General features: G+C 46.2%; 1 protein-coding gene, 1 long non-coding RNA gene and 1 other non-coding gene across 5 annotated transcripts in view; 1 reads left to right on the top strand and 2 right to left on the bottom strand.

The window, feature by feature from the left end:
* PRUNE1 (prune exopolyphosphatase 1) overlaps positions 1 to 14,350 on the bottom strand; it is a 29,168-nt gene extending 14,818 nt beyond the window's left edge. Inside the window, exons 1-3 of one of the 3 annotated variants that reach the window (XM_032267424.1) lie at positions 13,893 to 14,350; positions 4,112 to 4,204; positions 3,356 to 3,558 (exon numbers count right to left, since the gene is read on the bottom strand). In XM_032267424.1, coding sequence (XP_032123315.1) covers positions 3,356 to 3,558; positions 4,112 to 4,204; positions 13,893 to 13,931 — 335 coding nt within the window. In that variant the 5' untranslated portion in view covers positions 13,932 to 14,350. Of the gene's footprint in view, positions 1 to 3,355; positions 3,559 to 4,111; positions 4,205 to 13,541 lie in introns of all 3 variants that reach the window. The other 2 variants (XM_032267426.1, XM_032267425.1) reach the window with 2 other exon arrangements.
* Positions 829 to 932, top strand: LOC116542557. The gene has a single exon (XR_004265263.1). It is a non-coding gene; the product is annotated as a U6 spliceosomal RNA (small nuclear RNA).
* Positions 14,351 to 14,578: 228 nt separating the features above from the next.
* On the bottom strand, positions 14,579 to 16,329 carry LOC116542479. The gene is made up of 2 exons (XR_004265238.1): positions 15,389 to 16,329; positions 14,579 to 14,822 (listed from the first exon to the last, which is right to left on the bottom strand). It is a non-coding gene; the product is annotated as an uncharacterized LOC116542479 (long non-coding RNA).

The following is a 16,329-nucleotide window of genomic DNA, read 5'->3' as shown; positions in this document are numbered from 1 at the left end:
TTGACCAGGCTGGTCTTGAACTCCTGACCTCAGGTGATCTGCCAGGTAAGCATTTAAAACTGACCTTTGGTCATTTTACCTCTGCCTCACTCCTCTCAGTTCTTGTCTTTAATGTTATAATTGGAGTCATCTTTAAATAGTGTATAAGCGAATTCTGTGAAGCATCTGCTACAAATATCTTACGCCCACATTTGCTGTCCTTTAGTGTTGCCTTTCCAGTCCTACAGCCTTGCTACCCAACAAATCTCTCCTATTTTTACAACCCACTCAACACTCAGATTCCATGTGGGTCACCAGGTCCTGTGAATTCTATCTTAATCCCTATCCGTGCCCTAGTTTCTAACTCTCTGTTACTGCCCTGTTCTAGGCCCTCAATATCTCTCGTCTGGACTATTCCAATAGTCTCTTAATCAATCACCTGCATCCAACCAAAAGCCTTCCTGGGCTGTCCTTCACAAAGTGGCCTGAGTGATCATTTGAAAAAAGAAAATCTGATTATTTTAGGACCCAGAATAAATATAATTTAAAATAGCTCCCCATTGCTTAAAATAAAATCCAATCTACTTAGAAGGGCCTGCAAGGCCTCCATAATCTGCCTCCTGCCTGCCTCTGTCTCATCTTTTTCCATGTCCTACTTCTTCCTCAGATTTTATGATCCAGCTGTGCAAAACAAATTCTAGTTCCCCTAGCTCACCACGCTATTTCATGCCTGCCTGCATTTGCTTCTATTCATTACTCCCTCTGCCTGGAATGCCTTTCCTAACCACTTGCCCTCTTCCCTTTCCATTCACCAAGCAAACACCTAGTCCTCTTTTAAGACTGAGATCAATGCTCGCTTCAGCAGCACATGCACTAAAATTGGAATGATACAGAGATTAGCGAGGCCCCTGAGCAAGGATGACACACACATTTGTGAAGTGTTCCATAAAAAAAATACATATATATATATATCTTTAAAATGAAAAATAAAATAAAATTTTTTTATTATTATTATTATTATTTTTTTAAAGACAGGGTTTCACCATGTTGGTCAGGCTGGTCTTGAACTCCCAACCTCAGGTGATCCGCCCGCCTTGGCCTCCAAAGTGCTTGGATCACAGGTGTGAGCCACTACGCCCAGCCATAAAATAAATTTTTAAAAAGACTGAGATTAAGGGTCACCTCTGCCAGGAAAACTTTCCTGATGTTCTCGCCTTCCTTCTGGTGTACTGAACCAGTCTATCCTTCTTGTACCTACTGTTCCCTAGAGATGACAGTTATCACTGACCTCTAACACCCATTATAATGATCTGTTTGCTTAGTTCCCTCTCCTTGACTGAAAGCATGAAAACTGGGACTCTGTCTCAACTTCATCCGTTAAAGAAGCGTTTACTACTAGCTGGGCGTGGTGGCTCAGCACTTTGAGAAGCTGAAGTGGGAGGATCATTTGAGGCCAGGAGTTCAAGACCAGACTAGGCAACAAAGCAAGACCCCCATCTCTACAAAAAAAAAAAAAAAATTAGCCAGCCTAGGCGTGGTGGTTCATGCCTGTAATCCCAGCACTTTGGGAGGCTGAGGTGAGTGGATGATTTGAGGTCAGGAGTTCAAGACCAGCCTGGCCAACATGGTGAAACCGCATCTCTACTAAAAATACAAAAAATTAGCTGGGTATGGTAACACATACTTGTAATCCCAACTACTGGGGAGGCTGAGGCAGGAGAATCACTTGAACCCAGGAGGTGCAGGTTGCAGTGAGCTGAAATTGCGTGACTGCACTCCAGCTTGGGTGACAGAGTGAGACTTCATCTCAAAAAATAATAATAAAGTAAAATAAATAAATTAAAATTAAAATTAAAAATAGAGTTGCAGACCAGATGTGGTAGCTCACACCTGTAATCTAGCACTTAGGGAGGCAGAGGCAGGAAGACAGCTTAAGCCTAGGAATTCTTTTTTTTTTAATTCTAATTTTAATTTTTTTTTTTTTTTTTTTTTGTGAAATGGAGTTTCACTCTTCTTACCCAGGCTGGAGTGCAATAGTGCAATCTCAGCTCACCACAACCTCCACCTCCAGGGCTCAAGCGATTCTCCTGCCTCAGCCTCCCAAGTATCTGGGATTACAGGCATGCACCACCACGCCCAGCTAATTTTGTATTTTAAGTAGGGATGGGATTTCTTCATGTTGGTCAGGCTGGTCTCAAACTCCCGACCTCAGGTGATCTGCCCACCTCGGCCTCCCAAAGGGCTGGGATTACAGGTGTGAGCCACCATGCCTGGCAAGCCTAGGAATGTGAGACCTGGGCAATATAGCAAGACCCTGTTTTCTAAAAAAATTAATAAATAAGTACAAAAATTAATTTGAGCCTGGGCAATAGAGCAAGACCCTGTTTTCCAAAAAAATTAATAAGTACAAAAATAAATAATAACAAACAAAAACAGAATTGCAAACATTTTCTAAGGTTTCTATTATAAAGCTGTCTCAGAATCTTTTTTTTTTTTTTTTTTTGAGACAGGATCTCCCTCTGTCTCCCAGGCTGGAGTGAGCCACCAGGCGTGAGCCACCACACCAGGCCACTTTTTAAAAATTAAAAATCCAAAGTGCTGTAATCCCAGCACTTTGGGAGGGCGAGGTAGGCGGATCACGAGGTCAGGAGTTCAAGATCAGCCTGGCCAACATAATGAAACCCCGTCTCTACTAAAAATACCAAAATTATCTGGGCATGGTGGTGCATACCTGTAGTTCCAGCTACTTGGGAGGCTGAAGCAGGAGAATCACTTGAACCCAGGAGGTGGAGGTTGCAATAAACTGAGATCACGCCACTCCAGATCACAGTGATGTGATCTTGGCTTACTGCAGCCTCGACTTCCTGAGCTCAAGTGATCCTCCTACCTCAATCTCCTGAGGGACCACAGGCATGTACTACCATGCCTGACCAATTTTTAAAAATTTTTTGTAAAGACATGGTTTCACCATGTTGCTCAGGCTGGGCTTGAACTCCTGAGCTTAATGGATCCAGCTGCCTTGGCCTCCTAAAGTGCTAGGATTACAGGCATGAGCCACTACATCCAGCCCACAAAATCTTAAAATAATGATACCGAAGGCAGATTTAAATGATTTTTGAGCTATCCTTTAGTTTGAACTTGACCATGTTCTATTTCTTTTTATTATTATAGGGTACTGTATGTCTTTATGCTGTAGATATACATATAACTGCAGAACCGACAATATTTTGATTTTCTATTTCTGATATGACCTATCAATTATGATTAGCCTATTAGATCCCTGAAAGCAAAAACTCTTTCTTCCTCTCTTTATATCTCACTCATCAAAGCCCAACATGGTACATGATAGGTGTCAATTTAATTTCCTTGGGCTTACTTGGGTAAGATATGATGGTCAACAAGGATGAGGGTGAGTTGGCCAGCCTGGTGCAATGCATGGAGGTCAATCTCGTCCCGAAAAATCAAGATGCTCTCTGGAATATGAACCTTCTGAAGAAAGAAGACGATGTCACCTCGCAGAGGTAGCTCAGAACGTTTTATATTTAAAACCGGCACAAAGACTTCCTCGGCCTCATTTGTCTAGATAGGAAAGCAAAAAGGTATCACAAAGTTTTATAATGACAGGAAAAAGTAACAAGACTATTGGGATCAAAGGAGACATACTTAAATAAGTTACCACCTTTCTCAAAGCCACAAGTACTCAGTCTATGACTCTTGAAGGATGAATCTCGCCCTTCCTCCTTCTTAGCAATAAATGAAGGTCAACAAGGAACTCATAGTAAAGGCCTAGTTCTAGATGCAGTGCTACAGAGAAGGAATTATTAGTCCTCAAGGACTAACCTAGGCGGAGGAATACATGCTAGATCGCTGATACATATAAGGAACTCAGTAACACACTGTTTGAATATCACTTTATGGTTTACAAACCCTCAAAATATATTTACTCATTTTTTCCTCAGAGGAACACTTGAAAATATTTTAGATTTTATAGATGGTCGCATGAGACTCAGCAAAGTTAAGGGATTTAATTTACCCAATGCTAAATGCTGATAAGTGGCAGAGCTGGGTTTTGAATCCAGATCTTTTCATTCGAAGGGACTCGGATCCTAGGTGTTACCTTTTTTTAACCTACCTTTGCTAGGTAAAAAGCCAGGGCGAGAGCAGATACCATGGAGTCCAAATCACAGGCTTCATTTCCAAGCACAACATGTAGAGGTCGGGACTCCTGGAGAGGAAGGAAAATGGGAAACTAACAAAAGTATCTCTATCCATTTCCACTTATCATTAAAAAAAAAATAATATACATACTTTTGAGACAGGGTTTTTTCTCTGTCACCCTGGCTGGAGTGCAGTAGCAGGATGAAGGCTCACTGCAGCCTCAATCTCCTGCTGGGCTCAATTGATCCTCCCATGTAGCTGGAACTACAGGCAAACACCACCATGCTCAGCTAACGTTTTGTATTTTTTGTAGAGACGGGATTTTTGCCCTGTTGCACAGGCTGGTCTTGAACTCCTGGGCTCAAGAAATCTATCCGCCTTGGCCTCTGAAAGTGCTGGGATTATAGGTGTGAGCCACTGCGCCTGGCCTCTCCATTTACGTTATACTCATGTAGGGCTTCATATACTTCCTCTCATTGATTTTCACAGAGGAGGTAGGTCAAATAATCTAATGGGTCCCCATTCCATGAATGGCTTTAAGTGTTTCAGCTAAGCTTATAGCATTCTACATATATCCAGTTTGTAGAAAAGTATTCTTTCCTCCTGTATCCTTGAATGTTAACTTACAGAGCAGTAAACAAACTTCTGATTTCTTATACTTCTTTGGACACTCAAATAGTCAAAAAAGGGGATTTAGGGTAGCTGATATATTCAAGGTATGCTTTTGGGTATATCAACCCTGGTTGATTTTTTTTCTTCCCATTTTCATAATAGGGAAAAGAATGCTTACACTTCTAAATCATGAGAACAGGTGAAAAGGCTTTAAGAATAAAGGTTAAAAATAAGATCTAGTCCATTATCCAGATGTCCAGGAAAACTCCCCCTACTCTGAGGCCCAATGATAACCATATATAACCACTACCTTTCACAATCCAAGCAGATACTTTTCCCAGCAGGTTCAGATTAAAGTAAGAACAGTTGCTGCTGCTAGGACTTCTCTTTTTATTTTTTTAAATTTTGAGACAGAGTTTCACTCTTTTTGCCCAGGCTGGAGTGCAATGGTGTGATCTCAGTTCACTACAACCTCTGCCTCCTGGGTTCAAGCGATTCTCCTGACTCAGCCTCCCAAGTAGCTGGGATTACAGGTGCCTGCCACAATGTCCAGCTAATTTTTTGTATTTTTAGTGCAGGCGGGGTTTCACCAGGTTGGCCAGGCTGGTCTAAAACTCCTGACCATAGGTGATCCACCTGCGTCTCAAAGTGCTGGGATTACAGGCGTGAGCCACCATAGAACTTCTCTCTTTAAAGCATGAAAAGTCCAGCTGCTATGAAGTCTGGGTGGGGGATATCTGCTATTTTTAACCTACTCCCTTACAAATCCTTAGCTTTCAGAGTTTTAAATAAAATATACTAGGCCAGGTACAGTGGCTCACGCCTGTAATCCCAACACTTTGGGAGGCTGAGGCGAGTGGATCACCTGAGGCCAGGAGTTACAGACAAGCCTGGCCAACATAGTGAAACCCCATTTCTACTAAAAATATAAAAATTAGCCTGTGTGATGTCGGGCACCTATAATCCCAGCTACTTGGGAGGCTGAGGCAGGAAAATCACTTGAACACAGGAGGCAGAGGTTACAGTGAATCAAGATCACACCATTGCACTCCAGCCTAGGCAACAAGAGTGAAATTCTGTCTCCAAAAAGTAAATAAATAAAATAAAATATACTAAAACTAGAGTACCCAAAATTGGGGAGACAGCGTCTTGGTTTTTGTTTTGTTTTTAAGCATGTATTGAGTGTGCCAGGCATTATTCTAATATTTAATGATGTGTTAATCAATCATTTAATCCTTAACCTGATGTAGCAGGTACTTAAATTATTTCACTCCAGGTATAAACATTCTGCTAGGTGGAATGAGACCATAAAGCCTACGGCTCAGCATAGGGCACAATACTTCTCTCTTACGAGCTTCCTCTTTTTTTTTTAGATAGGGTCTTACTCTGTTGCCCAGGCTGGAGTGCAGTGGTACTGTCTTGTCTTACTGCAACCTCCACCTCCTGTGTTCAAGCGATTTTCCTGCATCAGCCTCCTGAGTAGCTGGGATTACAGGCACATGCCATGATGCCCAGGCTGGTCTCGAACTCCTGACCTCCAGTGATCCGCCCACCTTGGCCTCCCAAAGTTTTGGCGTGAGCTACCGTGCTTGGCCCACCAGTTTACTTTTGAACTTCTATCTCAGCCTGATTCTGAGAGAGGATGAGATGAGAGAGACAAAATGAGACACACTAAATATAGCAGGGTTTCTCAATTACAGCATGACTGGTATTTTAGACTAGATAATTCTTTTTCATTTTTTTTATTTTTACTTTTTGAGACAGGGTCTTACTCTGTAATCCAGGCTGGAGTGCAGTGGCACAATCATGGCTCACTGCAGACTCCACTTCCCAGACTCAGGTGATCCTCCCACCTCAGCCTCCTGACTAGCTGGGACTACAGGCATCTACCACCATCCCTGACTTTTTTTTTTTTTTTTTGAGATGGAGTCTCACTTTGTCACCCAGGCTGGAGTATAGTGGCGCAATCTGGGCTCACAGCAACTTCCGCCTCCCGAGTTCAAGTGATTCTCCCGCCTCAGCCTCCTGAGTAGCTGGGATTATAGGTGTGCACAACCACACTAGGCTAATTTTTGTATTTCTTTCTTTTTTTTTTTTTTTGAGACAAGAGTTTCGCTCTTGTTACCCAGGCTGGAGTGCAATGGCGCAATCTCGGCTCACCGCAACCTCTGCCTCCTGGGTTCAGGCAATTCTCCTGCCTCAGCCTCCTGAGTAGCTGGGATTACAGGCACACGCCACCATGCCCAGCTAATTTTTGTATTTTTAGTAGAGAGGGGGTTTCACTATGTTGACCAGGATGGTCTCAATCTCTTGACCTCGTGATCCACCCGCCTCGGCCTCCCAAAGTGCTGGGATTACAGGCGTGAGCCACCGCGCCCGGCCGTATTTCTTACTGAGACAGGTTTTCACCATGTTGGCTAGGCTTGTCTTGAACTCCTGACCTCAGGTGATCCGCCCCCCTTGGCTTCCTCAAGTTCTGGGATTACAGACGTGAGCCACCGTGCCTGGCCAAATTTTTGTATTTTTTGTTGAGATGGGGTTTCACCGTGTTGTGCAGGCTGGTCTTGAACTCGTGGGCTCAAGTGATCCAGCTGCCTCAGCCTCCCAAAATGCTAGGATTACAGGCATAAGCCACGATGCCCAGCTGGATAATTCTTTTTTTGTGGAGGCTATCCTGTGCATTATAGGATATTTGGCAGCATCCCTAGCCTCTACCCACATGGATGCCAGTAGCACCCTAAGTCATGACAAACAAAAATGTCTCCAGACTTGCTGAATGTTTCCTGGAGGGCAAAACCACCCCCAGTTGAGAACTACTGGGTTACAGGAAGGTGAAAATCCATATACTCTGACTTCTTCATTCAGGGAATATTTGCTAGACACAAGCGTTTAGCAAAGTGGGAAGGTTCAGAGGAGTAACACATAGCAAAGAACAGTCATCAACTAATGTAACTTTAGGAAAAAAGAGGAATCTAGGGAAGCCCAGAATCTTCTTCCCTATACAGGATATCACTCCTCTTCCCCAACTGGAAAGGCACAGCTCGAAAGGGGTGATTTTAGAAGACTTTGGTGATATCAATTGCCCTATCCAGTTATGAGATAGGTTTTTGTTTTTAAACCACCCTCTTCCCCATCTCTTACTCCCATCCCTGGATAGAAATACAGAAGACAGGATATCTGTCCGGGTTCTGGCCAAAGGGCCCCTAGGGAAGCTTGCCCTGAGGTCCTCCCCATGCCTATTTCTCTAAGTCTGCTTCAAGAGTGTGGCAGCAAAGGCCCATGGATACTGAACAATACTGGATAAGGGGGATTTGTTACTTTTTTCCAAAGCAGTAAGAGAATTCTGCCCAATATCCGAATCCTATAACAACTCCCCTGATACCAGAGACCTCTGTTTTCTGGAGACCAAGAATGGCCCAGATGACTGTGGGGATAAGCAGCAGCAGAAATGACTTGCTCACTGAAGCCGTTAGGTGGAGCGAGTGTTCTCTGGAGAGGAGACTATATAAACATGAGGCATATGGCCCTGATTCTGGAGGAAAAAGGGAGGAGGAGCAGAGAAAAGGCAGAGCAAGCAGGAGAGACCTACTGCTGGGTCCAAAGAGACGCTGGAGGACCTTTCCACACTACATCAGTGTTGCTTCACTGCAAGCAGCGGCTGAATCCGCCTTAGTTAGATCCTCACCACGAAGATAATGTTCAGGCACAAAGCAGGGACCAAACACAACTTCGTGGCTCTGAAGTCAGGAGAAATCATCTCCGGAGGAAGGTGGACAACGAACCCACTGCGCTCAGCCAAACCCAGATAGCAATCAAAAGGAACGAATACAAAAGGGATACTGGCCGGGTGGTGGCTCACGCCTGTAATCCCAGCACTTTGGGAGCCCGCAGCGGGTGGACCCCTGAGGTCGGGAGTTCGTGACCACCCTGACCAACACGGAGAAACCCTGTCTCTACTAAAAAAATACAAAATTAGTCGGGTGTGGTGGTGTACGCCCGTAATACCAGCTACTCAGGAGGCTAAGGGAGAAGAATCTCTTTAACCTGGGAGGTGGAGGTTGCGGTGAGCCAAGATCGTGCCATTGCACTCCAGCCTGGGCAACAAGAGCAAAATGCTGTCTCAAAAAAAAAAAAAAAAAAAGAAAGAAAATACCTAGTTGATCCTGCAATTTATTTAAAAAAAAAAAAAAGGGGGGGGGAATACTTGGGACTTAAAGCAAATCTTGGAACTGTGGTGACCAAGGGAGGTGGCGACATTCCTCTCCCCTGTCAACACCCACTGTCACCCCAGCCTGACTGGACTATTCACCACCCACAAACCATGATGTGCACATTCCCAGCTCTGCCTTTTGCACTATTTGTTCTCTGAAAGCAGAACTACTACTTGAAAAGATTACAGACTTTGGGGTTGAATCCCAGCTTTGCTTCTTACTTGTTGCAGGACTTTGGCCCCTCTAAGCCTCATTTTCCTCATATAAAAATAAGAATAAGCGGGGCGTAGTGGCTCATGCCTATAATCCCAGCACTTTGGGAGGCCAAGGAGGGTGGATTACCTGAGGCCCAGAAGGCCAGCCTGGCCAACATGGGGAAACCTAGTCTCTACTAAAAACATAAAAAATTAGCCAGGTGTGGTGGTGCATACCTGTAGTCCCAGGGAGGCTGAGACAGAAGAATCGCTTGAACCTGGGAGGCAGAGGTTGCAGGGGGTCAAGATCGCAACACTGCACTCCAGCTTGGGTGATAGAGACTCCATCTCAAAAAAAAAAAAAAAAAAAAATAGCCAGGCCTGGTGGCGGGCGCTTGTAATCTCAGTTTCCGACCTGGGCCGGTTCACCCCTCCTTAGGCAACCTGGTGGTCCCCCGCTCCCAGGAAGTCACCATATTGATGCCGAACTTAGTTCGGACACCCGATCGGCATAGCGCACTACAGCCCAGAACTCCTGGACTCAAGCGATCCTCCCACCTCAGCCTCCCGAGTAGCTGGGACTACAGGCACGCGCCACTGCACCCGGCCACTCTCTTCTTTAGAAAAAACATGCGTAACCCTTAATTCCAAGCCCATCCTCCACCAGCTGAAAGCACAAGCCCAACAGCCTCAGTTTTCTGAGCATCAGAGAAAGAGTTCAGGGAAAATACAGCTATACTTAGCAGCATGAGGAAACCTAAGCTGCCAATGGAAGAAATACAATCTGAGAGCCACAAGTAAATAAATACAAACCTTTTTTCTTTCTTTCTTTTTTTTTTTTTAAAGACACACTAGTTGAAATGACTCTCTTATCCTGATATGTTCTTTGTGGCCTCTCGAGGACAGGGCAGGGAGAGGGTTAGGACTGGCAAAGTAAACCACTTCCCCTCTAAAGCTAAATATGGTATGATAACTACTCTTCAGAGTAGTTAATGGGGGAGAAAAGCAAACAAGACAGAAAACCAGAGAGAGACGAAACCTCTCAGCAGAGAAAATGGGAAAAATACTGATGCCAGGACAGCACATTTCTAAGGAGACCCAGCTCCTGATTCCTGCCTCATGCCTGAGAAATGCACACAATACATTATCCAAAGGCTCCTGGATGAACACCTAAACTGCAATGCAGCCCCACCCTGAAGCAAAGATTCCTCCTTCCTAGAAGTGAAAGATGAGTCACCATAAATAGGACGTTTAGTTAAATTAAAAAAAAATTTTTTTTAATGGAACATCCTATTGTCCCTGTGACAGAGGCTGTCGAAAATTTCTCTGGTATCAAATGCTAAAAATGTGGTAGTAACAGGAGACTTGGCTGGATTACCAGCTGTCTTTATCCTGTGTAAAGAGGAGCATTCATGATTTCCTGAAAGTTATAATTAAACTATAAGAGGAACATTCAAACTTGAGTGTATCTGTCTAAATCATCTCTCTTTACACAAGAAACCTAACAGGGTGGCCTCTGGAGACTGGATGGAGAGGAGAAAAGAAAGAGGATCTTTATCTTTTTCATTTCATATCCTTTTGGTATTTAAATTTGTTCATTAAGTGCACATTTACTACTTCTATAATTTAAAGCAATCTAGGCAGGGCATGGTTGGCTCCACCTGTAATCCCAGCACTTTAGGAGGCCAAGGCAGGTGGATCACTTGAGGTCAGGAGTTCGAGACTAGCCTGGCCAACATGGTGAAAACCCTGTCTCTACTAAAAATACAAAAGTTAGCCAGGCATGGTGGCGCACACTTGTAATTCCAGCTACTCAGGAGGCTGAGGCAGGCGAATCACCTGAATTTGGAGAGTGGAGATTGCAATGAGCTGAGATTGCACCACTGCACTCAGCCTGGGCGACAGACCAAGACTCCATCTCAAAAAAAAAAAAAAAAAAAAAAAATTTAAAGCAATCTAAATTGTTGGCATCTACCACTATGTCTTGCCATCAGTTCATCTGCTTACTTTCCTAGAGTCTACTTTTCTCTTTTTTTTTTTTTTTTTTTTGAGACGGAGTTTTGCTCTTCTTACCCAGGCTGGAGTGCAATGGCACGATCTCGGCTCACCGCAACCTCCGTCTCCTGGGTTCAGGCAATTCTCCTGCCTCAGCCTCCTGAGTAGCTGGGATTACAGGCACGTGCCACCACGCCCAGCTAATTTTTTGTATTTTTAGTAGAGACGGGGTTTCACCATGTTGACCAGGATGGTCTCGATCTCTTGACCTCGTGATCCACCCGCCTCGGCCTCCCAAAGTGCTGGGATTACAGACTTGAGCCACCGTGCCCGGCTACTTTTCTCATTTCTCCAGGCCCTGGAGAGGCTATGTGGTGATGAAAGCTCCAAGAACACAATCTCATCTTTTACAAGTTCACAAGTTTGAAAACAAGATCTGGATCTTGCTCCTTGAGAGAGGAAAGTTAAGATGCCAGCAGTATTGGAAAAATCAAGTATTTTTCCAGCTTCATATTGCTGTAGAGAATATACTATTAGGGCCGGGCACAGTGTGGCTCACACCTGTAATTCCAGCACTCTGGGAAGCCAAGCCAGAGGGATTGCTTGAGTCCAGGAGTTCGAGACCAGACTGGGCAACATGGCAAGACCATGTCTCTACAAAAATACAAAAAATTAGCCCTGCATGGTGGCACATGCCTATAGTCGAAGCTTTAATGGGAGGCTGAGGTGGGAGGATCACTTGAGCCTGGGGGGTGATCACACTACTGCACTCCAGCCAGGGCAACAGAGTGAGACCCTGGCTCAAAATAAATAAACAAACAAATACAGAATAAAAATAGAGAATACACTATTAATCTAGGGGTGGGGGAGGCTCTGAAGGATACATGCTGGAGAGTAGATGCATGCAAAGAAATACCATTTGGTGAGGTTTCAGGTCCAAGGGCTCTTTACCAAATGGTGGAAAAGAGACCAGTCATCTGGGTTACTTGGGGTGAGAATCTAAGTGTTTAGCACTTAGAACAGTGCCATAAAACTCTACATTAGTCCTCCAATAAGTGCCCTGTGGTGGAATCAGAGGTAACTAAAAGGGATTGCTTCCAAATGGCCTCATGCATTGAAATAACTTTCCCCAAATTGGTTTTCCCAAGGAAAATGTCTATGTAATTGGTGTTAAAACGGACCTTCTCCCCAATTCAATATGAAGACAATTCATTTTATTCCAGCAGCTGTGTCTGCAGCAGGAATTAACTGACTTTCAGGATTTGTTTAGGACCAGAATCTGGGCCAGGCACGATGGCTCACGCCTGTAATCCCAGCACTTTGGGAGGTCACTGCAGGCGGATCATGAGGTCAGGAGTTTGAGACCAGTCTGGACAACATGGTGAAATTCCGTCTCTACTAAAAATACAAAAATTAGCCGGGCTGAGCTAATTAACTCAAGGGGCTGAGGCAGGAGAATCACTTGAACTCGGGAAGCAGAGGTTGCAGTGAGCCAAGATTGTGCCATTGCACTCCAGCCTGAGTGACAGAGTGAGACTCTTGTCTCAAACAAATAAACAAACAACAGAATCTGTCCCCCAGGAGAATTTGTAGAGTTTAAGATATCTAAAAAGGAAAGCTCAGCCAACCATCTGTCTAGGTTTCTTCAGAATAACTCAAAGTAGAGGGGCCAGGTGACCTCCTGGAGCTTCTCTCTGGTTAGCTTTTTGCTGCTAACTGGGATAACAGCCTAATGCCTCATGACGGCTCAGCATGGCTGGGTGAGTCCAACTGGCTCAGAGAGCACCACGAATAAGCCACAAAGCAGTCAGTAGTCATATTTATGGTTTTGATTCCAAACACTCTTTGTGCTTATCCCTTCCAGGTGGAGAATTTGTATGTCATTTGTGTGCGTTAAGGCCAAGGGAGAAACCTGGAGGCAAAGGAATGCTGGTTGTGGGTCAAGAAATATGCTTGATGGATTCTGTATGTTTGGCTTAAAAACACGGACTTAAAGTTTTCACCTCCTGGGCGGAGACGAGGGCGGGGGTCTCTGGACATTCCAAGGGCCAGGGGACTTTTGTCATTCTGTTTGTTACTTCAGTGGTTTACAGAAGTCAAGATAAGCGTTTGTTTACACACAGATCTTAGTTATCCTGGGCTGCTTATTTTACTTATTACCGGTAAGCAAAGGCTAGCAATTCTGGCACAATATCACAAAGTAAAATACCACGACCACTTCTAACCTAGAAATGAGTTCAGCCCGCCAGACAGAAACTGCCGTTCAGAGGAAATAAAGCCGTCAGCGCCGGTTCCCTCCACACCCCCGAGGTTCACCTGGAGGCCAGTGGGCCAAGCGAGGCCTTGGGAGCAGAGAACTGAAAGAGGGGCGGGGAGAAAAGAATAAACACACCTCGCGGGGCTCGGCTGGCGAGGGCACAGTCCTGGTCCTTTTGACGGAACTGACCAAGACGACAGCAAGCAGAGTCTCAAATGCAGGACTCAGACCCAAGACTTCTCCCCGCTCTCGGGCGGACCCCCAAGGCGGGGAGCCAAAAACCGGGAGACGGAGCAAGCAGCATTCTCACGCTCGTAAGCTGGCTTCTCGCTCCTCATGCCCCAAACCTGATCAGGCCCCAACCCCCCTCCCCACAACATAAGTGTTCCCTCCACACGGATCGTCGAGGGTCCCCCAGATCCCAAGTCTTCGTCCTTCCTGGACCCCGTGCTCCATTCCTTACAGTCACAGACAGGGATCGGTTACCTGCAGAGCAGCTCGACAACCCTGCAGGTAGTCCTCCATGATGAAGCCCAAAGTACGCCGTCGCCCCAGGTCGAGGAGAGGTTCCCCGGCGAATGCACCCCGCCCGGGACTCAGGGGCCAGAGACCAGAGTCAGGAGGCGGGACTCGAACCCGCCACACGGCGAATCGGCCTCCGACCCCGGGAGGAAGTGCGTAAGCGGGCGCTCCCGAGCCCGGCGTCGCCCCGCCCCCAGCGGCGGAGGCGGGGCTCTACGCCCAGAGGCTCCTGGGACGTCTTTCCGGAGAGGCCAAGGGGGCGTGGCGCGGGTCGTCGCGGGAAACGTAGTCTCGCAGCTCCGCAATGGCCCTAGCAACAGAAGGAAGGAGAGTTCTGAGGGATCAGTCGTTTGACAAACAAATGTGTATGTGTCACAGTAACCCACTGTTGTGGCATCTGAACTTTCCCTCTCAGATCGGGCTACGTATAACATCTTTCTGGTTGACATTTTAAATGACGCTTGGCAGAACAGATATTCATCTTCTTTCTGGAAATTCTCTCCTTAACCGAACGGACTCAATCGCCACGAGTTTTGTGGTTGTTCATGTTAGGAGAACATTAGAATAATCTTTGACCCCTCTTGTTTACTTAATACCTGCAGTCTCCTGCCAACTCTTGCTGCTTCTTCCTTTACAACTCTGTAGCCTGGTTTATTTTTCTACCGTCTCGTCAAATATCTTCTCCTTCCTTTCTTGGTCGGCTGTAACCTTTGCTTTTTGCTCCCTACCTCCCTAATTGTTCCAACTGCTCTTTCAGCCTTCAGAGTTTCAGGCTTGAAGTTTCATCCTGTGGCAGGCAGTCCTGTACATAGAGTCTAGGGAACCCTTCAAAATGCAGAGTTAGGTTCCAACCCCCCTTAACTGCTCCTTTCCAGCCGCGGGGTAGCGCAGGTACTGCAAATAAATGGAAGCTCACCGTCAAATATTCCCGCGTTTATTTATCTATCCCTATCTTTCCTACCATCAACCTCACACCAGCTTTTCTTGCTTCCCCAGCTGTAAATTGAGGGGAGGTGACTGATGAGAAGCTGAGGCCTGCGGTGGAACCAAGATCCAGAGCACGGGGGTGTTGGATCTCCTGCCTGTTCTGCGAGTTCTTTCCCTGCTGTGCGCTCTTCCCATAGCCTGGGGCTTCTGCCACACCCTCTGCGCTCTACCAGGTGCACAACCCAACCAGTTTCATTTCCAGACTTAAAAAAGATACGGCAAGGACTTGAAAAGGAGCCCTCTGGAGGGCTCCAGAGGGAAAAGAACTGGGTTCTCTCTCTTTTTTTTTTTTTTTAACATTACTCATTAACATTGAGCATTATATGCAAATATCGTGCTCTTTGGTCCTGCTTCTGTGGATCTGGAGCAAAGGACTGCCATACCCAGAGAGAAACCTCAGATCCAACAAGCTGCTTCTGTCCAGCCCTGCTCCTCCCCACTCAGCAAGGGCACTTGCTTTTCCCTGTTCTCACCAGAGAGGCACAAGCGCTCCGTCCCTTCCAGAGGCAGGCGGAGGGAAGAGAAAAGGTCTGTTGTTTTTCTCTCCTGTTTCTCTCTCCCTCTCTGCTGATCACCAAGCTGCTGACCGGGTCAGAAAGCCCTGATGGAAATCCACCAGTGCTGGGCAGGGCCCTCCTCCTCCAGGGAGCTTGTCCTTGACTAATTTTTCTTCGTCCCGATGAGAAAAAAAAGAAAGAGAGAGAAGAAAAGAAAAACCACAAACTTCCTTTGAAAACCAGCTGGTAGTCAGGGCCTGGAGCGCGTGTCCTAGACCCGGCGACTCAGGAATCCTGAAGACGCTCTGAGCGACCTGGAGCACCTGGGCTGCGCCCCTGCCTGCCTTCGCCCTCCTTCGGTGCCCCCAGTACTGGGCGTGAGTCCGGAAGCAGCCACAACCCAGCCAGGACCGCCGCTCATAAAGCTGTGTAAACCTGTATAAGCTCAGGCGTTGACAGCTGGAAGGCAATTGGCACTGGCAGCCCCCCTCACTGCACCCACCTCCCCCATCGCATTGCCACAGCTGAACTCTCCTTCTCAGTCCTGGAACAGCGCCCACTTCTTTAAGGTAAAAACTTTATTTTAATCGTCTTCTTCACCTCTTCTCCCACCCTTCTCCGTTTCCTCTCCGGCTCTGGGGAGTTGACACCTGCTGTCCTTCCACCTTCGGTCGACAGGTCTGGATGGCTTAGAGGAGCTAAGGCAGGAGAGAGATGTAAAGGGGATGCTTCGTGGTCCTCCTCCTTTTAATGAAATCACGCAACCCTCCCCCTCTCCTTGTGAGCAAGTAGACAGGGCACTGTGGAGATGGTTGACATATTCTGAGATGAAAATCTAAACTATTGCTGGGTGTGGTGGCTCATGCCTGTAATCCCAGCATTTTGGGAGGCTGAGACGGGTGGATCATCTGACGTCA

Source organism: Sapajus apella, unplaced genomic scaffold (genome assembly GCF_009761245.1).
Source record: "Sapajus apella isolate SASKATOON/1434 unplaced genomic scaffold, GSC_monkey_1.0 scaffold169, whole genome shotgun sequence".
NCBI lineage: Eukaryota > Metazoa > Chordata > Mammalia > Primates > Cebidae > Sapajus > Sapajus apella.
This window is presented reverse-complemented; position numbering and strand designations above follow the sequence as displayed.